The sequence below is a fragment of the Chelonoidis abingdonii genome, chromosome 6, assembly GCF_003597395.2.
Source record: "Chelonoidis abingdonii isolate Lonesome George chromosome 6, CheloAbing_2.0, whole genome shotgun sequence".
NCBI classification, from domain to species: domain Eukaryota; kingdom Metazoa; phylum Chordata; order Testudines; family Testudinidae; genus Chelonoidis; species Chelonoidis abingdonii.
Window position 1 is genome coordinate 12291491 of NC_133774.1, and position 22012 is coordinate 12313502.

A 22012-nucleotide genomic window follows, 5' to 3' on the forward strand; every position below is an offset into this window, starting at 1 on the left:
ATCAGATCTATGCTGGCTTCAGTGAGGCTCCCCACAGGCATGTCAGGGTCTCATTTGTACTTTTGAGATCCTTTTGTTGTTTTCTATTCCAGCATATATAGCATACCAGGTCTATATTCCTTTCTGCCTTGATAGAACCCTTTTCATTGTGGCTACGTTTGTCTGAACTGAGCTCTGCTTTGCTTGGGGCCTTGTAGTTGTTGTTGTTAGTTGATGGTACGTTTCAGAAGCCTGAATCCTTTTGTTTACTACCTCACTCTATGTTTTATTAAGGTTCAGTGCACCAAGAAGTTTTCCCACTGAATAAAGTGCATCAAGCCCCTGTTTATTGATATACGATAGGCCATAAAGTCATCATGACATAGGCTTTAGGAGAGTGATTCCAGCCTGCCAGAATCTCAGAGGAAACTGATGGAGATTTTACTTTGCTTTGATTGTGTGCTTCAAGTGGCCAATTTTCAGCTGTCCCTTTGGGAGAAGAAAGGACAACACTACTCTGTCTCAACTTTAAGAATTGGTAGGAGCCAGGTTTATTTATTCCTTTGTTGACCTTGGAGATCTCAGTTTTCTCCTTCTTTAGAAGTGTCCCCCCTCACCCCTGTCATCCAATAATATTTTGTCATACATGCTAGCTTTATATGATGCAGAAACCCAGGCCAAGATATTTGAAAGTGAATAGTGATTTTGGGTGCCTCCATTTTTGGATGCCCAATTTAAGAAACCAAAAAAAAGCCTTATTTTCAGAAGGCAGCTGCTCTGCACGTTCTGAAAATCATGCCCTCACATTGGACACCTAAAATTCAGGACATCCAAAGTCACTGGTCCCTTCTAAAAACGTCAAGGTAACATTTTCCCAAGAACCTAAGTCCCATTTTCAAAAATGACTCGGGCACTTAGGAGTCGGATCCCACTGACTTTCAAGGAGACTTAGGCTCCTGAGTGCTGAAATGACTTTTAAAAATGGGACTTAGGCACTTCAGACTAATTTTCTAGGGGGAGTCAGGGATGGCTGTGAGATAACAGCAAGCACCTTCCAAGAGCCTGATTCTAAATTGCATCATTCATTTATGAAAAGCTTCCCCACTCCCTGTCCCAAAAACAGTTTAACAAAGGACAGAATATCCCCAGAGCTAACTCTGATATGTCACAGTGGATGCCAGTCCCCACAGACGCTGCCGATGTTATTAATTTTTAAAACAAACTTGCTGATTGAGGTTCTGACTGCCTTTAAATTGTCTCTACAAGGAGACTGTGTACTAATTAACCCACAGAAACAATCAATGATGTACCTTTTTCAAGTTTCAGGGTGATTAGAATATGAAAATGAAGAGCACAATGGTGCAGATGTTTTAAAATCACAGCAGACAGCAATTAGTGACATGGGAACCAGCTGCTTATCTCTCCAGATAAAGCCTCTTAATAGGGAATTACACTTGAGGAGCCATTACACAGATGGATCTGCGAATGATTTAAAGAGGGGGCGTTATAGTATTAACTTTGATTTGTGAGCCAGGGTCTTGACAAGCTTTATGCAAGCTACCTCTGCAAGAAGGTGCATTTGGAAAAGGGGGCTCCTTACATATTAGCAGCCAAGTTTTCTTTTAGTGTTTTTTATCAATGTTTTAACCTATATTATCTCTACTAAGGGCTTGCTTTTGGCCAGTCGGTTACTGGGATCTCTTCTTGCTCTTATTGTTCCTGCTCTGGGACAGTAAGTGGTGCATGGATTTAAGGGGGAGGTTTTGAAAGGGGAATGATCTAAAAAAAGTGTGAGGTATTCAGTAATTAAATGTAAAGGTTTCCTATGGACCAGTTTCTGTCACCCTTAATGCTGACAAAGTTAGGCACAGCTTCTCATGGATTGGCAAAATCCAGCCCTCTCTTTTGAGCAGTTAGCTTGTGGCTTGGACAGCATGCCAGCATAAAGGCATAAAAGGGGGTGATAAATTCCATATGCACCTGTGTAGGCTACCCAGATCGGAGTGTGCAGCGATAAATGGGCAGCATAGAATATCAGGGTTGGAAGGGACCTCAGGAGGTCATCTAATCCAACCCCCTGCTCAAAGCAGGACCAACCCCAACTAAATCATCCCAGCCAGGGCTTTGTCAAGCTGGGCCTTAAAAACCTCCAAGAAAGGAAGGAGATTCCACCACTTCCCAAAGTAACCCATTCCAGTGCTTCACCACGCTCCTAGTGAAAAAGTTTTTCCTAATATCCAACCTAAACTTGAGACCATTGCTCCTTGTTCTGTCATCTGCTACCACTGAGAGCAGTCTAGATCCATCCTCTTTGGAACCCCCTTTCAGGTAGTTGAAAGCAGCTATCAAATCCCCTCTCATTTTTCTCTTCTGCAGACTAAACAATCCCAGTTCCCTCAGCCTCTCCTCATGTGCCCCAGCCCCCTAATCATTTTTGTTGCCCTCTGCTGGACCTCTTTCCATTTTTTCACCTCCTTCTTGTAGTGTAGGGCCCAAAACTGGACACAGTGCTCCAGATGAGGCCTCATCAATGCCGAATAGAGGAGAATGATCACGTTCCTCGATCTGCTGGCAATGCTCCTACTTATACAGTCCAAAATGCCGTTAGCCTTCTTGGCAACAAAGGCACACTGTTGACTCATATCCAGCTTCTTGTCCACTGTAACCGCTAGGTCCTTTTCTGCAGAACTGCTTCCTAGCCATTCGGTCCCTAGTCTGTAACAGTGCATGGGATTCTTCTGTCCTAAGTGCAGGACTCTGCACTTGTCCTTGTTGAACCTCATGAGGCTTCTTTTGGCCCAATCCTCTAATTTGTCTAGGTCCCTCTGTATCCTATGCTTATCCACTAGTGTATCTACCACTCCTCCCAGTTTGGTATTATCTACAAATTTGCCGGGGGTGCCGTCCACGCCATCCTCCAGATCATGCATGGAGCAAGTTGAAGTGGGTGTGCCACCTCCCTTATTCTCTGGGCAGAGCAGCTGAGCTGGCGCTGGGTGTGTTGTTACTTGCTGCTGACGCAGGTCTATGCAGCATTGCCAACCCCGTGTTAAAAAATCGTGAGTCAGGCTTCAAAAATCATGAGATTGGAGTACAAATCAGGAGATATTTTTTAAAAATAGACCACTTCGGGGTTCATTTCAGTTTTGTCCTCTGCATTCTAAGCTTTTGGGGGGCACTTACGCTACGTTTTCCCATCTTGTCTCTGAGCCATGAGGACTAGGAACTTACTGTTTTAAAAATTAAAACGGAGATTTTCATGTAGTCACACACATCCAGGAGTTAGGGCTTTTAGAGTGTCTCTAAATATCACGACACTCGTGCTAAAATTGTGGGAGTTGACAACACTGCGAGAGTAAATTCCTATCCCCTCCTCCCTCAAGAAAGGATGGCAGGCTGTGTTTCAGAATTGCTGGACAGGGAGGGCGTTCCCACATTGCTGTGATTTGGGGCCTCATGAAGAGCAAAATGCAAACACGGGCAGGCCCTGCTGATGAAATTATACAGATAGACCAAAAGCTAAATACGAATAAATCTTCCATTCCCATGAATGGGCCAGATTCTGCTGTCAGTGCTACAATTAACTCTGCTGAAGCCAACAGCCAAGCTGCAGTATACTATGTACTGGCAATTGTACAAAGAAATGGATTCCATAAAATGCAATGAGAAATAGCCATCAGCTGTTGTCTGAAGAGCCCTGTTCACAGTCATCCCCGCTGAAAGCTCCAGTCCCCAGGGCTATCTAGACTGCGGGGAGGAGGCGGGGGGTTGTTGTGCGTTTTTTTGTTTGTTTTTTGTTGTTGCTCTATCTTTGTTCACAATACCCTTTGATTGTGGTGCTCACCCAGCAGGGGAAACTGAAGCTGAAACATTAGGGACAATGGGATCAGGCGGTGATCCAGATGGGTACATTGGGAACAAAATACACTTAACTGCATTACTTTCAGCTAGCTGATTTGCCAGTTCGTATCAATTGCAGCAAGTCAAATTCGCCCTGCTGCAGGCCACATGATCTCTGGTTGCCATGCTGGAGTAGCGTATGCTGAAGAATTCTTTTCGAGTGACATGCATGTGTTTGACGGGGGAGAGTTCATAGAAAATGTTACTAGAAGAAGCTGCATTAAGAGACCCAGTGGGCTGTTGCATGCTTGGGCGAATACATAGTTTTGATAGAATGTATGGTTGCCACAGGCCTGCAAACCCTTCCATAGGGCTTAACTTTTGAAGTCCTGTTGAAATCAGGGTGGCTATTTTGTGCTTCAAGTAGAGCATGTGATTAAACAGTTGCAGCCCTGGTACCTTAGATGTCACATGTATCTCTTTTCATGCATTGCAATATAAATCTTGGGCTTCTCTGTGGTATTGTAGCACCAGCAGGGCTATCCTTAGAGATCTGTTGGTCATTTCCATGTCAGCCTCCGCTCTGGGAGACAAGGGGATTGGAGCGGAGGGATAACTGGCTATGTCTAAACTTCACCACTTCATGAACTGCAGAGTGCACCAGAGTGCTGCTATCTAACTGCCCCATGTGGACGCTGCTGGCGGGAGCAGAAAAGTACTGTGTTCGCGTTAATGTAGACCTTTTAGTTTGCATCAGCAGCGTCCACACGGGGCAGTTAGAGTGCAACACTTTGGGGTGCTCTGCAGTTCGACACTCCTGTGTAGACCATATTGCGGATCAGTGTAGACCAGGGGTTCTCAAAATGGGGGTCGGGACCCCTCGGGGTCACGAGGTTATTACATGGGGGGTCGCAAGCTGTCAGCCTCCACCTCAAATCCCGCTTTGTCTCCAGCATTTATAATGGTGTTAAATATATTAAAAAGGGTTTTTAATGTATAAGGGGGGGTCACACTCAGAGACTTGCTGTGTGAAAGGGGTTACCAGTGCAAAAGTTTGAGAACCACTGGTGTAGACAAGCCCTGAGTCACAAAAATTCAGCTGATCTGCATTTGGCATCCAAGTTGTCGGTCCTCAAATTATTATTACTATATTGAGCCCTGAACTAAATATTTTTGCCTCTTTTAAGCCAAGGGTGGGGGGCATTAACAGCATGTATAGTTTTTTTCTGACTGCTGTAACCCTTACTTTCAAGTGAAATTTCTCAGGGCATTGAGTTTCACAACTCAGCCTTTTGGGAGGAACTTTAGGGTTACTTTGATAACAGCCATAGGACTAGGTGCTCCACTGAAGTAAAGTGCTACATCTTTGTGGATAAGAGTGGAACAGTGCCAGCTTTACACCATCAGAGCCCTGTAATTTCTAGATTTGGCAGGGGGGGCTAAGTGAAAGATCATTATTATTTTGGGATCTTTGGGGCATAGATTGTGTACTCTTGTGTTTGTACTGCACCCAGCGTGACCCCGATACGGAGCTTTCTGGTTGCCGCTGCAATGTATATGTGCTAATAATGTAACTATTAATGAAAAACAAGAATCACACCAGCTAGCCCTCTCAGTGTGGTAGCTGCTTTATAGACTGATGTGAAAGCAAGAGGTATAATCCTGATCTGACTGAAGTCGGTAGCAAACCTTCTGCTAAGAGAGCCTGCTGCTAGACTGCTTGATAAAGTGCAATATAGTTCCCCTTCCATGTCCCACTTTTTTAAACCCTGTTATACTTTGGCCTTCACAACATTGCCTGGTGATGAGTTCCACAATTTGGCTGTGTGTTGTGTGAAGAAGTACTTCCTTGAGTTTGTTTTAAACCTGCTGCCTATTAATTTCATTGGATGAGCTCAGGTTATGGTGTTGTGTAAAGGGGTAAATAACTTCCTCACTCACTTTTGCCACACCTTTTATGATTTTATAGACCTTGATCATATCCCCCTTCCCATCCTTCGCTGTCTCTTTTTTAAAGCTGAACAGTCCCAATCTGTTGAATCTCTCCTCATATGGAAACTTCTCCCATCATTTATTTGGTATTCGCAGTCTAATTACAATCACAGCTTAATCCTGAAGAGTAGCTTGCAATACAATATGTATGAAACACATTTCACAGCTTGACATGGAGCGTCACAAAAATGGATAGGAAATCATCATAAAACCAACAACTGATTACAGGGGAGCAAGAGGCTAGAAGTGGTCAATGAATGAAGTTAAGTGGGTTTGTTTTGTTTGAAGGGGCTTTTGAAAATGTTATGTCTAAAACATATATAATTCCTTCATCTGAAGAAAGTCCACTGAGAATCAATGTGGACTTCCATTTGCTTTGCGCTAGTCTTCAACATGACTGTGCCCTTAATGTTATCCCTGAAGTTTGAAGGGATGTTGTCAGATTAAAAGTCATGTTGAAAATATTGCTTACCTACATTGCAAATTACAGTTCATTAAAATGGAAAGAGATGTTAAAAACTAATTTGGGTCCTGATCCTGCCTTACTGTATTCACATGAGTAGTCCAGCTGGGCCTACTCACATCTATAAAGCTAAGCAGGTAAGTAAGGCCTTGAAGATTCAGGACCGTACCTTTTTGCCACTTTTCTCTGAGGTGTCTAAGAAAAACCAGACCCATCAATTTCACTTTCACTTTCTAGGCAACATCATTGCCCATTTCTGGTGCACTAGCACCACGCTGCAATTTTTGAGCTGCAAACACCGAATCTGATTCTGTAACCTTCTCTTACACTGATGGACTGCTCACAAAGGCAATGGTTACTCAACATGAGAACAGGTTGCAAAATCAGGCCATTTACAAGAGAAGGTTTTGCTTGTGTTAAAAGTGTGCAAACACACACACACACAAACACGTCCTATATACAGGTCTGTATCATCTTATGCGGGGGTTCCATTCCGCGGTTAGCGCGTAAAGCGAAAACCGTGTATAGTCAAAATTACATTGAGTTGAATGGCGGGCAGAATCGCCCGCGCTACAGAAACAGTATTTAAATTGTTGTTTTTCTCTTTTTTGTTTTTACGAACTGCGTAAAGCTGAAATCACGCATGTTGAATGTGCGTAAGATGCGACAGACCTGTATATCCTTAGTAATTTAGAAGCGTATGGAAATATTTCTCTTGGTCTTAAGGTTGCAAAAAACTGCATTTACAACTCATAAATTTGTGGTCAAGTTTCCCCTGTGTTCTTTTGAAGGAGACTTTACAAAGTATCTTAGAACTTAAGAGCAGATAAATTAAGAGAAGTTGTCCTTCAACATGCAATTTATAAGATCTTTACATTAATGTTTATGATGGGCCCAATAAACTCACTTTCTTTTTTTTCATTTTCTTCTGCTTTGCAGGTTTATGACCGGCCTCCAAAGCATTCTGCTCTGCACTATGACCCAGGCCTCCAACAGGACTTCACCAGTGACACCTTAAAATCAAAGCACCAGCAAAAAAGCAGCAACCAGCACCATCTTGACTGGTCAGCAAGCTCTGACACTGGATCTGCTTCTCAAAGTTGCTTCCTCAATACAGAATCCAGCCGAGAAGCAGCTAGTGCCACTAAGGCTTCTGCTCAAGAGCCAGTTTCTTTCAGCAAGCCTCAGACTAAGAAATCTGGTGCAGGAAGCACATGGAGTCAGTTGTCAACCAATAATAAAGAGCTGGCTGTATGCAGTGCAGTTCCATCGCCAAATAACATCATTGCAGCGTCCCAGCCTAGCAATCCTTCCGAGTGCAATGGGCTTTCGCCTCTAGCGGATAAAGAGGGAGGAGGCCAAATGGAGATCCCTGACCAACTCACTGGGAATACAAAGAAGAAATCCAGCAAAAAAGACTTAATAAATCACACCATCCAAAACACAGATGTAGAATGGGTGAAAAATTCTCAAAAAGCATTTGAGAGCAAAACCCATGACAGCATGGAAAGGAAAAAGGAATCTTATTCAACGGATAAAATGCTGGAAGCATCACCCTTGAGGCAGAACCCAAATTCTGCTAATGGTTCTGAGAGTGACACCAGTCACGTACGAATTACTATCCCAATAAAGACTCCGACAGCAGATATGTCTAGCCACAAAAGGAAAAAAAGGCAATCTGCAAAATCTTCAGCAGATAAAACTATCCAGGAAAAAAGCCTACCTTCTGGACTTCCCATGAGCAGTGAAGTAGCAAACAGGACTAGTTCACAACTGGAGGCAAGCAAAAAAGATCTCCGAGCCACAAAGCAAGGGAAAGTTCCGGAGAATGAGTCCCCATTGACAGCTATTGAGAGCAGTGGGGTCATTGACAAAGCTCCCCCAAACAGTGCAAGTAGGCTCAGAAAATCTGCAGCTGCATCTTCCATGTCCGCTCCTAACAATCTTTCTGCATCTAGCAAGTTGCCAGAGGTCCAGCACCCAAAACTTGCAGCAAAACGGAGATGGACCTGCAGCAAACCTAAAAACATGCTTCAAGAAACCTCCATGGCTACATCCGAGAAGCTGATGGTAGAGCCTCCTTCAGCCTATCCCATCACTCCATCTAGCCCTCTGTATACCAATACAGACAGTCTTACAGTGATTACACCCATTAAGAAAAAAAGAGGACGACCAAAGAAACAGCCTTTGCTTACCGTCGAAACCATCCATGAGGGAACCTCCACCAGCCCGGTCAGTCCAATCAATCGAGAATTTCCAGGCACAAAGAAAAGGAAGAGGAGACGGAATCTGGCTAAGCTGGCCCAGATGGTCCCAGGGGAGGACAAATCCACCAGTGAACTGAAGTTTCACAAAAAGGTCGGCAAGCTGGGTGTATTGGATAAGAAGACCATCAAGACCATCAACAAGATGAAGACCCTCAAGAGGAAGAATATTCTGAATCAGATCTTGTCCTGCTCCAGCAACATAGCTTTGAAAACAAAAGCCCAGCCACCATCCAGCACAGGGCCTGCAACCATCGATGCCAGACTAGGGAAGCAAATAAATGTCAGCAAGAGGGGGACTATCTACATTGGCAAAAAACGGGGCAGGAAGCCAAGAGCAGAGCTGCAGCCCCCTCCAGAAGAACCTAAGACAGTCATCAAGCACTCAAGGCCTGTTTCGAGCCAGCCAGAAAACCCAGCAGTGCCTTCCAACTTGCAGTCACTTGTGGCATTGTCACCAGCAGCTATTCATCCGCTTTCAACACAGTTAGTGGGGTCTAATGGCAACCTTAGCCCTGCAAGCACTGAAACAAATTTTTCAGAGTTAAAAACTATGCCAAATCTTCAACCCATCAGTGCTCTTCCTACAAAAACCCAGAAAGGAATGCACAGTGGAACTTGGAAGCTGTCTCCACCCAGGTTAATGGCTAACTCACCTTCTCATCTATGTGAAATAGGTTCTCTGAAAGAAGTCACGTTGTCACCAGTGAGTGAGTCTCACAGTGAGGAAACCATACCAAGCGACAGTGGGATAGGTACGGACAATAACAGCACTTCTGACCAAGCAGAAAAAAGCTCAGAATCCCGCAGGAGGTACTCTTTTGATTTCTGTACCCTGGACAATCCAGAGGCCATACCATCTGACACCAGCACAAAGAACAGGCATAGTCACCGGCAGAAGCATCTCATTGTTGATAACTTTCTTGCTCACGAGAGCATTAAAAAGCCAAAGCACAAGAGGAAAAGGAAAAGCCTGCAGAACAGAGATGACCTCCAGTTTCTTGCAGACCTCGAGGAGCTCATCAACAAGTTTCAAGTGTTCAGGATTTCCCATAGAAGCTACACGTTTTACCATGAAAATCCATATCCAAGCATTTTCAGGATTAATTTTGATCACTATTACCCTGTGCCATATATCCAGTATGACCCATTGCTCTATCTTCGCAGGACCTCTGACATGAAGTCTAAGAAGAAGCGTGGTAGACCTGCCAAAACCAATGACACCATGACAAAGGTGCCTTTTTTACAAGGGTTCGGTTACCCTATTCCCAGTGGGAGTTACTATGCACCCTATGGAATGCCTTACACATCAATGCCTATGATGAATCTTGGTTACTACGGTCAGTATCCAGCTCCTTTGTACCTGTCCCACACACTTGGAGCAGCTTCCCCATTTATGAGGCCCGCAGTGCCCCCACCCCAGTTCCATTCAAGCTCTCATATGAAGATGTCCACCACTGCCAAGCATAAAGCCAAACATGGAGTGCACCTGCAGACGCCTGTGGGAATGAGCCTTGGAGACATGCAGTCCTCCTTGGCGCCTCCAAAGGTTGGAGGAACAAGCCTTTCTAGTGGCCGACTTCACAAAAGAAAACACAAACATAAGCACAAGCATAAGGATGAGCGGATATTGGGAGCACATGAAGATCTGAGTGGTCTTTTTGCTAGCAAGTCCACCGGCTTCTCCAGCCATGCGATCAGCGAAAGGCTAAGTGGCTCAGACAAAGACCTCTCCTTGCTCAATGAGAAAAATAAACATAAGGAGAAACAGAAGCACCAGCATTGTGAAACGGGACACAAAGGCTCAAAGAGTAACTTTGAAGTGGATACACTGTCTACATTATCGCTTTCTGATGCCCAGCAGTGGACGCAGAGCAAAGATAAAAGTGACTCGAGCAACGATCCCATTGACTCTTGCACAAAGAGATACTCGGGTAACACTGAGAGTAGTGCAAGGTCAGAATCCCTGGACATGTTTGGTGAAATCAGTTCCTCCAGCGAAAAGCGGGACAATGATGCAAGTGGGAATAAAAGAAGAAGCTTTGAAGGGTTTGGAACTTACAGGGAAAAGGACATTCAATCTTTCAGGATGAATAGGAAGGACAGAAGTACCTATGATTCTTCAGCCTCTTCAGGTAAGCCCTGAATTTCTAACCTGAACAAAAAGGAGCTTGGCATTCTAAACTGTTATGTTCCTTTTTAAAAGCTAGTCACTTATTTCTCTGTCATTATATAATTAAACCCCCATGATTATCCAAACTTTGGCAAGAATGTTGGCTAGATCTAAAACCAAAACCTTTTAAAGACATGTTGTTATTGCATAACATTTTTATAAATATTTTCTCTGTTTCTCTCCTATTTATCCTCACTTCTTATCTTTCTTTTGAAAATCTCTTGGGCACTGGATTCTACAGCAGTCACTGCTATAGGTAACTGCTGGCAAGGGGAACACCGCAGACTTTCCTGTTGATGGAATCCAGTACCTCTCACCGTAGTGAATTGAGTCTTTGCTTGCACTACCCTTGGAAGTAGAGCCATCATACTAAAGAAAGATTTTCTCCTATGGCATGGAGGGCCTACAGAAGATGCCTGTTGATCACTAGTCTTAGTCCCATTAGGTGTGATGGGAATTAAATGGTAGTTGTGGGACACTGAGCCATCCCCACTAGTTGTGTGTTGTAGTGCCAATCAAGAGACCCAGGTATCCCGATGATAGGCTGGTTTTGGATTGGTAAACAGGCAGAGCCCCCTGTTAGAATCCTAGTCTAATTCTCTCACTTTCAGGTCAGCAGGAGTCATGCAGAGTCATGCACTGCAGACCGGGGTGGTAGCAGAGGGAGCCTGGCGTCACTGAAGCAATAAGGCCTAGATGATTAAGGAGCAAGGTTGATTTATTTTTAGCACTTATGGCTTAGAAGGTTAGGTGGGACTGAGAGGAAGGAGGAGACTTGAAGTTCCATTTGGAGATTCAGGGCTTCTCTTCCCCACACAGAAGAAGAAAGGGACCGGAACCTTGTCTGCAGACAGAATTGGACTTTGCATTATAAAGCTGCCTTCCTGATAATGACACGGAGACAGGTGTTTTGCTTCAGCATAAACAACTTTGCCTTGGGAGCAGGCCCAGAGCTCCTGCACCATCAGATATCCCATTGCTGTATCATACAACACATTTCACGCTTGGGTTGTGGAGGCACATGCACCTTATTGGGATGGCCAGGTTTGGAGGAGATTCAGAGCTGGATTCTGATGTGCCAGAGAGGCATGTCAAATTTGGGTGATTCCTGGCCTCGAAAATGAAGGGGCAGAATCACTATTGGGGAAGGCCCTGGGAGGCAGCCTGCCCATATGAGATTCTTAGGCTTTTGATTAAGAGCCAAATACTGCTCATGTTTTAGTTAACTGGATTACTCCATTTCTTTCACTGTGACTAGGATCTGGCCTTAAGTAAAGAACAGCAAAGTTTTAAATGGAAGAGTTACTCGGTAAAGTACATATATCTAATATTCTTCCTGCCCTCCCCCTGGTGTGCTAGGCAAATACACCTCCACCTCGATATAACACTGTCCTCAGGAGCCAAAAAATCTTATCTTGTTATAGGTGAAACTGCATTATATCGAACTTGCTTTGTTCCACCGGAGTGTGCACCCTGCCTCCCCGGAGCACTGCGTTACCATATTATATCTGAATTCGTGTTATATCGGGTCATGTTATATCACGGTAGAGGTGTAGTCACAGTTTGACCAGTTTGTAATCTTTAGTCAACAGAAAACCAGCTAGCAGTTTGGAAATATATCCATAAAGATTGCCACATGAACACAGACCAATTGTAACAAGTGTGTGACATACAGAAATGCTGGAATGAGGCTGAATTTATTTCCTGGTCAAAGGCAACCAACATGAATGAGTCAGTTACCAAATGATGATATGTCATGTCCTAATGCATAAGTGTTCAGAGCCCCCAGCATTTTTATCCTGAGTACATGCTGGACATTACTGATTTCTCAATATGGTAGCAGTTGCACTTGTAGGCACTTTCATTTTCATGAACCGGAAAAACTGCTGAATATTAATTTTCCAAGCTGATCCATTTAATATATGGAAAGAACATTCTCAAGAGGAAAAAAAAACTAAAATAACTAAGGACACTTTGAAACTGAGCCCTAAAATCCCCCTACATTTCCCACCAAACTGACTTTTAGTTCGGCTGAGGGTAGCATTGTTTGTTAATAAAAAGCCTGATTCATTTTGTTTTCCCTTGGTGCATTATTGATGTCAATACAGACTAAGATGAAGTGGTTAGACCTACAGTTTCTGCTTCACTAGACTCACTGTTCCAACTTTCAAAAATTGTTTTTATATTTAAACTGGAGAATTTCTTACTTTCATGACTATTAAAAGGTGTTGTTCCCCCATGACCTCATCCATCAAATTGCAGATTATGAACTGTTTTCTTCATTGTCAAAGTATTATTTAGATGGAAAAATCATCCACATTTAGGAAACCAGAGCCAGCTAACCAGGGCCATAACTTGCACTACAAGAGGAAAAATATTAAAACTAAAGAGCTTTGCCAAGAAAGATCTGGAGCCAAGACCGCTCATTAACGTCCAAGAACATCTGTCCGCTTATGATTTTCTAAGATCTCAATGCAACTTTGTTTTTTTGCCTTTCCCCTTCACTGATATTCCCAGTTGCAGTCTGCTTTTGAAATTGTCCACAGCTATTAAGTGGTGTCCACTGAGGATGGATTAAACTTTTCCATGATAACCTTGACCTTCTTTCTCCTAATTCACCTTGTATTTCATGGAACTGAGAGCCAGGAAAGCACTGTGAAACATGTAGTCCTCCAGCTGGAGGCTGATCCGTAGCTGTGATAGTTCTCATCATCAGGCAGTTTTAATCTCCCACTATTTACCTATAATACAGAACAATGATAAAGAAAGGCTACCTGAATATTCAGACTAAAGTTTAATGCAGATTCACATCAGACTTTCAGGTCAGCGTTGTCCTATCCTGGTAAAGCTTATTGCATGGTGTTTCAGTCACATGTCCTCAGCAGTATATGTGCACCATTTATATCTCCAGGTTCCTCTTTACTAAATGTTACTGGAGGTAAGATATGCAACTAAAAGTCTGCAGTGTAAGGAGACAGTCGTGATAAAAGTCAGGCGAGAACCACTTAAGGCCGTCGAGTGCCCATATGCTCCTAACAGTTTTCAGTGTAATGTGCTGCTGAAAGTGCCATTTCATTTTTTTAAAAATGACTATTTGTATTCCAGTAGGACCTGGAGGCCCCAGTAGAGATTAGAAGTCCACTGGGCTATGAATCGGTCACACACACAGCAAGAGATAGTCCCTGCCCTGAAGAGCTTATCTTAGTAGACAAAAGGATCAAAGAATCATGATCCCCATTTTACAGATAAGAAATAGAGATATTTGGTGATTTGTATCACATGCCGGGTTAATGAGGGAAGTATAATAGCAGTTATATATAGTATAATAGCAGTTCCTTCCCTCCCTCCCTCCCATAAGTGCTGTAACGATAAATACATTAAAGCTTATGAAGCCTATAGCTACTCTGGCCATGGAGGTCCTATAAGTACCATAGCTAGATGGTATCTGATTAAATATAGGTTGTGAGTATAAGGGAGACAGCAGCAAAGACTGATTACCAAAAAGCCACTCTGTACAGTACTGTTTTTCTGTGTATCCCTTTCTTGAGACTGATCATGATCTAGGGGTTAGTTTATGCCTAGATTATCTCTGCAGGTCTTTGTAACTGAAGATTACACAGGAAGAGATTATCTAGCATGCATATCAGACATCCTGGCTCAAACATCAGCTAATAAGGACATGGTTTTCATCAGATACAATGTGGGTACTATGCACAGTCAATTTACAGGAGTATAAAGTTAATCTGTGCAGCTATTAAGAAAGGTGGTAATCATCAATCTCCAAGTGTCAGGTATTTAGCATGATGAACATGCCTTATAAATTAATACTTAACTCACCTACAAAATATCCTGTAGTCCCATCTTCCGCCACTCCACATGGCACCAATTTAACTCAAATGTTCAGTGGAATCAATATCGCCTTTAGATCACAGATGGGAAGCACAAACAGATGAAGCTAAGAGAACCAGCAAAGAGATCAAACCAAGCTCTAGGTATCAGCCAATGTCTGCTAGGGCATACAAGAGATCTGTCTGTCTGTCTAGCTTTTTAACAGTTGAACGCAAGCATGACAAAGGGAGAGTAGGAGAAATATTGGGCTAAGGATCTAGGACAAGTGATACAGTGAAATGGATGCATAACCATTCTAATGCTGATACAGTATGTACTGCTATAAGGCAATTCTGCAAACACACAAGCGAGTGGCTTAACTCTCTTGAGTAGTTCTGTTTTACTCAACAGGACTTCTCCCATCACTAAAGTTACTCTCATGCCTAAATGTTTGTAGGAATGGGCCGTCTACACAGCATGGAATAAATCTCTGGAAATCCTCACCAAATAGTGTTCCCTGATTTAAAACAAGACTTGATTTGCACATAAACAAGCATGGCAAACTGTTGGCAAAGTCAAAACCTGTTTTGTTTTTTTGAGGGATGGCCGACACTGTTCTCTGGTGCTGCTGCACGCTCTCAATGGGCAGCTGGAGAGAGCTACTTTTCACTAGTGGGTAAAGCGATTCCTCTTTCTGCATGTACAGAGAAGGTAGCCAAATAGTATTAGTCCACCCCAAATATTGCTGTGGCTTGCTGAATATCGTATGCTGGTTGCCTACTCTGCAGTGAATATGTTACTGGATGAATAGCAGCAACATTTTTTTCAAAAAAGATGTTTGATTAATGCTTTCTTTTTGGTGAATGTTTTCTCATTCAACCTGCTCTGAGATATCTATATGTGTCTCTATGCTGATCAGATATTATATGTATAGATTATATGTATTGATTTGTTTTGTATTATCAAAGCATCTAAGACCCCCAGTCGAGAACCTACATTGTGCTCAGTGATGTAAAAATACAGACCAAATTTTGTGTGTGTGTGTGTGTGTGTGTGTGTTCCCTGCTCTGCCACAGGCCTCCTATTAGACCTAGTCAGATTACTTCGTCTCTCTGAGCCCCATCTGTAAGATGGGGGTAGTTACACCTTCCTACCTTGAAGGAGTATTGAGCAGATAAGTTCATTAAAGATTGTTACTGTGCAGGTACTTCAGGGATGGGGCCAGAGAAGTCCCTGAGATAGATACAAACATGATGTCCAGGTGATCAATTTAATTTCCCATATATGTTTGACATATTAACTACCTTCACTCTGCCCACAAATTCATCTCCACTGTGTCTGCTTCTCACATTCAAAGCCCTGAGCAACTTAAAGTCAGAGGTTTGCTTCTGTCCATAGGATCTGAGGGGAGAACAGGTAATATTCAGTTACAGGTTCAAGGTTTGATATGTCATAGCTCAGCAGGGCTTGCATGGGAGCTTTACTCATTCTTTATGTATTCATTCACCTGCATCACAGTGTCTGTCTAGGCCTCTAGATGCTTAGGGATCTCTTAAAAATGCAACTACAAACTAATTGGCTCCATGGTCTCAGAAAAGATCTCCTGGGCCTTTAGGATACATTGCTATCTGGTTTGCTTTTTGCAGTGTTAGTTATAGGCCACTGCAGAAGCAGAAAGCCATACAAGCCTGACCATTGCTCTGCTCTAGTCGGGCACTTCCTATGTAGAAGGGGTGCAGAGAGAAAATAATAGACTGACAGGAGGAATACAAAGAAACAGTGAATCAATATGGATCAGTCCAAAAGGGAGCAGCCTCAGCACAGCAGCTGCCTATCAGTATGAAGTTTTTGTAGGCATCACGGCAATGGAGGGTTAAGAGCATTTTAATTAACAGCTTTAGCTTGATTTTCTACAACATTAATGTTAAATAATAATTTAGAGAAAAGAGTCTTCCATTTCGAGAGCAGACACAAATTGACTTGACTGAGAAAGACAAACACAAAGCAATTCCCAGGTAGGTGTAGAAAGAGAGTGATCCTAAGGGAGAAGTTTTGGATTTCTGTTGCATCTTCAGAGTGAGTCTTTACATTTAAGTAAACATTTGAGAAGGCTAAAGAAATCTTAATAGGAATCTACAGTGTTGCTTAGTGGATGGGATGCAGCGGTTTGCACTTTGCTTCAGTACCAAATCGGACTTAATTAGCACATAGATTAGTGCTAATTGTAAGAAACTCAGGGAGCACAGATGACTGACTGCAATATAACGTCAACTGTTAAGCAAAGGAAGGGCTAGATGGCTCATAGGAGTTTAGTAATGAGAGATTTACACTGGCAGGTCACTGGTTAAAATCTGGTCTACAGTAATAGTGACCGAAAGTCCAATAAGGGTGCTCACATTATAGTAATGCTGGAATACAACCGTAATGATGTGGTTGCATGATCAGTCAAATAAAGCCTTTATGTAACCAAGTTAAATAAATAGCCAGTTTTGCTTTACATGGGAACCTGGCTAAGATGACTCATAAATTGCAGTATCTGTCATGTGTTATATCTATTAAACTGTCTGTAACTGGAGTAACTGCAGTGGCCCCAGTGGAGAGATTTCTGGTTGACTTCTCTGTAAGTGATATTGAAAGCTGACCAAACCATCCTTAGACAGCACTAGAAAGCTACTGGGCACACCGAGGTACATGAATCATTTATGGAACATTAAACAGATAGGAAGTGGAATAGCTCAGGAATTGTGAAATGGACTATTGAGTTTTTTCACCTCTAGGTCACCGTTTCAATTCCACCCAAGGTTGCTGAGGATGGAGAGTTGTTACCATCTGGTGGTTGTTTGGTAGCCTATCTGAAGTCATGTGGTTTTACCCCAACTGCCAGGAGTTGGGAGAGTTCATCTCATGAAAACTACAACCACACCTGTCCTCCTGGTTGGCATTCCCAGCAGAAAGATGAAAGACAATGTGCATGGAGTGATGCTCTTACTTGGTTGTCTTTGGAGTGGATAGGGAAGCTTGTCCTGCCACTACATATTCTGTGGAGAAAGAGGAGATTTCTGTCATTCATATAGTTCCAAGCCCATGAAATTCACTCAGTGTGTCTCATCTCACCCACCCACGTGCCCTCAGAAGTTTAGTCTTGTAACATCTTTCACTCCAGCAAAGTGTCTCCGCCCTCTTTGTTAAATTTTATGGGATAGATTGTGGATCTGGTACAAAGCAACCAGAAAGCCAGATTAAGCCTTATCCTTTGCTTAGGATGAATCTCCAGATGGCACAGAGCCGTCATTGTGGTTCTCTGTTGTCACCCATCCTGGCTGCCAGCACAGTGGGAGAAGGGGGCATCACAAAAGTCCCTCTGCACGCCAACTATTCTTACGAGGCAAAACAATCCCTTGGGGCTGTGGACAGCCGGGTATAAATTAAAGCAGCCTTTAAACTGCTATCAGAGGGGGAGCCGTGTTAGTCTGGATCTGTAAAAGCAGCAGAGTCCTGTGGCACCTTATAGACTAACAGACGTATTGGAGCATGAGCTTTCGTGGGTGAATACCCACTTCGTCAGATGCATTTAAACTGCTGTAGCTTACTTGAGAGACTGGATCAGCCCTTGGCCTACCCTAGGATCCTTTTTCCCAGTCTGTGCTGATCATAGTTTGGACTCTGCTCACAACTGGGGTGTATGTGTATCTTCACATCCTTTGTTGTTTTAATCATAATTTTAAAATAAAAACCTGGGAGAGTTGCAGATTTGAGGAAAAAAAGATTAATGCAAATTTCCTGTTTTTGTTCTTAACACAAAACCTCAAAATCACTTTGAACAAGTTCCCTGACCTCAAGTGTATATGAGAGTGTGGGTGGAGTCATACATTTCCCAAATGGTCCCTCTAGAATGTACACCAGAGAAATTGTCTCCAGGCAAGGCAGAGTAGAGTTTGTGCATGTGTGTGTGCAATACCCCTGTTACCTTTACACCACCCCAGTACATTGGAACACAGACCTTGTTCTTTCTATGAAGTGATCTGAATGGCACAAATGAGGTACGATCAGAACTTTGAGACATTTGCAACAGGATGTGTCTGTGAGATGCCAGGCAGACACTGGGAATTGTTGTCATTCTGTTGATTTGGTTTTAATGACCGTATCTCCCTAAAAAAGGATGGATTGGATTGCATTAAAATATATGGCACAATCTGATCTAATCTTCTTCTTAAAAATTAATGCGCAGCATTATATAGTAGAGTGTGCATTTCGCAAGCACAGCACTCACTAGCTCCTACAGTGCACCGTAACAGTAGTATGTGTGGTAAGATAGATCTTACTAATGATACTGTGCAATGCAGCTGCTAGTTAGTAAAGCAGCGAGGGGTATGTGGTCAGTGAGGCAACCCTGGATGTGTGGTTCCAAGTAACAATGATTTCCTCCCACGCTGAAAATGTACCCATTAAAGTTAGCCATGTGAGCTGCCCAAGTTCTTTCATAAAAGGATGAACTTGGAAATATTTAACAGAGTCATTCTTGTGTTAAAAACAGTGAGAAGTCTGGTGGCACCTTAAAAAAAAAAAACAGATTTATTTGGGCATAAGCTTTCGTGGGTAAAAACCCCCACTTCTTCTGATGCAACATTTTTTACCCATGAAAGCTTATGCCCAAGTAAATCTGTTAGTCTTTAAGGTGACATCGGACTCCTCGTTGTTTTTGTGGATACAGGCTAACACAGCTACCCCTCTGATTCTTCTGTTAGGATGTGGTTAGAGAAAGAGGCAGTAGTCCAGATTCTTCTCTCATTTAAATCAGGATTAACTCTAATTGAAGTCACAAGGTTCTCTATCATATAAAATCAGTGTGAATTAGGCCCAGATTCAGGATTCCTGAGTTCTCTTCCAAGATCTGCTACTGCCTAGCTGCATAGCTTCGGCAAGTTACTTAATCTCTCCTGGTTTTCCCTTTGAGACGATGGTATTATAATACTTGCCTACTTCCCATGGATGCTGCACAACTTGAATTAATTAATGCCGATAAAGTGCTTTGAAATGCTGGAGTAAAAGGACCCAAAGAATTATTGTTACTTTATTGCACTTTCTGCTTCAGTTTTCATGCCTGACCTGAACATAAAGTCAGGCAGCAGCAAACATTTCTGCATCCTCTCGTTCAGCAGTTTTTGTGACTCATGAAGCCCAATTAAAATGTGAACACTATTGGTATGTTTATACTGTTCTAAATGTTCAGGGGAGGAGACATCACTTCATCACTAGTCTTTCTTCTGTTTCTTAATATATTGCCCGACTAAGTCCCCACTTATCCAATGTTTAGTGTTTATACAAGATGTGCAACAGGATGGAGGGAGATATAATAGTCATCCTATGATTTACAGAAGACCTAATTAATCCCCAGTGACAATGCCACATAGAACAGGGACTCCTCCTGAGCCCTTGAAACTGTTATCTCTCAACTCTCTTTTATTCCTCTGTTTTCTTATTATGACTGATGTTAATTATAGTGATGTAGCTTTAGTCACCGGCAAGACACACCCAAGAGAACGCTGCTGTCTCCCAGATAGTCTCTCCATGGAGTTTGTGTTGGTTTAGCATACAAACTCATTGAATCCAGTCTCTAGGTTACTCTGTTTCATCAAATCAGACAACAGCTCATTAGGCAGCTACTCAGGTTTAATTGTTTTTTGGTAAGTAAACACATCAGCACAGAGTGCATAAACTCCCTAGCCAAGCACTTACCCCTTCACTGCCTGAAAAACTCCTTGTAATTCCAGGTTTGTGCTTCTGTGTTTAGAAACTAATGGATTACACAGAGCAGAGGGAGTGCCATTAACAATGGATAGTGTAAAAATACCTGCTGAAGTCAGCAAGCACTGACCCCTGCAATGTGATGGGTATAAACCTTTGTGACTCTGGCACACTCCTGTGACCAAAAAATAACATTTATTCTTTTCCTATCACCCCTGTTTCTGCCCCCCATTTCAGATGGTGTTTAACTTAAGATCTCCATTCCTTTCCCCCCCATTATTAGAAATGGAAATGCAATGAAGATCCAAGTAAATTTATCTACTGTGAGTGATCAATTGTCCATTTTTTAATGGTGTCCTCTGCAAATTAGCTCTTAGACTCAAGTTCAGACAGGAGTGACACTCGCATAAGCGCAACTCACATTGGCCTGCTTAAACCCAGAGTTATGAGTTTAATCCTTGAGGGGGCCATTTAGGGATCTGGAGTAAAAATCTGTCAGGGACGGTACTTGGTTCTGCTGTGAAGGCAGGGGACTGGACTCAATGACCTTTCAAGGTCCCTTCCAGTTCTGTGAGATAGGTATATCTCCATATTAACTCTGTTGACTTAATGGAAGCCAGTGGAATTGCATTCATTTTACACCAGCTCTGCAGTAGGCTCTTTATTGCTAATGGCTACATAAAGACAACAGTATACCACTGTGTTTGGGTCTCAGTAGATCTTACTATAATGTTGGCAACAAAGGTATGAATAGACACAGAAGATGGAAATAGACAAATACTGACGGTCACCTAGCCCACACCTCTACCAATATGGAATTGTACTCAGTAGTATGTTCTTCAGATATTTTTCCAGATCAGTTTTAAATGACTGAAATACAGTGGATTCCACCACTTTCCTGGGAGGCTATTCCATAGTCGGATAGACCTCATTGTTAGGACAGAGTTTCCTAATATTAAACCTCCTATTTATATACAGCTAGTGGTGTTATACATTTTAACACAACTGTCAGACCAACATTCTTTAGACTTTGCCAGTGTACTATAATTTTGTAATTCTTGCAGTGTTTAAAATTGAGTAAAAGCACTTCAAAGGAATATGAAATTCATCAGAAGGCTCATTGCAGCTTTACAAATCTATATTAATAACCGAAAAAAACACTGAACCCGCTTTCTTGTAACTAGGAATGTACCAAATCCATGTGTCCCTAATATTTTACCTTAAAAGACCAAATTGCAACTTGGGTTATCTTTCAGTTGGAACTTTATAGATTTTCCCAGCTTCCAAGGGAGTTCTTTAGAGAGTTTTGTTTCATCCAAATGACATTGTTCTCTTGATGAATATCACGCTCCTACAAGGAAATTTGCCAGTTGGGGATTACATGGTTTAAAAGGTCCTAGAAGATAATGTAAAAGACAGATAATGAGAGATTTGCAGAAGATGGCTTGTGTAATTCACACAAAAAGAAAAAAACCCAGTTTCTAAGAAACATGGAGGTGATGATATCTAATCAAGCACATGTGCTTTTGTAATTAAGCAGATGTCAGCTTGATGCATTGCAGAGTATATGACACACGCGCTTTTGTGTTCATATATTTGATGCATAGTGATTGCTACATTGCATCCACATAGCCCAGTATCCTGTCTATGACTGTGGCTAATATCAGATCCTTCAGAGAAAGGTGCAAGAGGAAGACAGATAATTATGGAATAACAAGACCATAGGGG

At 42.5% G+C, this 22012-nt stretch overlaps 1 protein-coding gene across 1 annotated transcript in view; it reads left to right on the forward strand.

The window, feature by feature from the left end:
* SETBP1 (SET binding protein 1) overlaps nt 1-22012 on the forward strand; it is a 316798-nt gene that overhangs the window by 217076 nt on the left and 77710 nt on the right. The window contains exon 3 of the mRNA XM_032768022.2: nt 7214-10673. Coding sequence (XP_032623913.2) covers nt 7214-10673 — 3460 coding nt within the window. The remainder of the gene's footprint in view (nt 1-7213; nt 10674-22012) is intronic.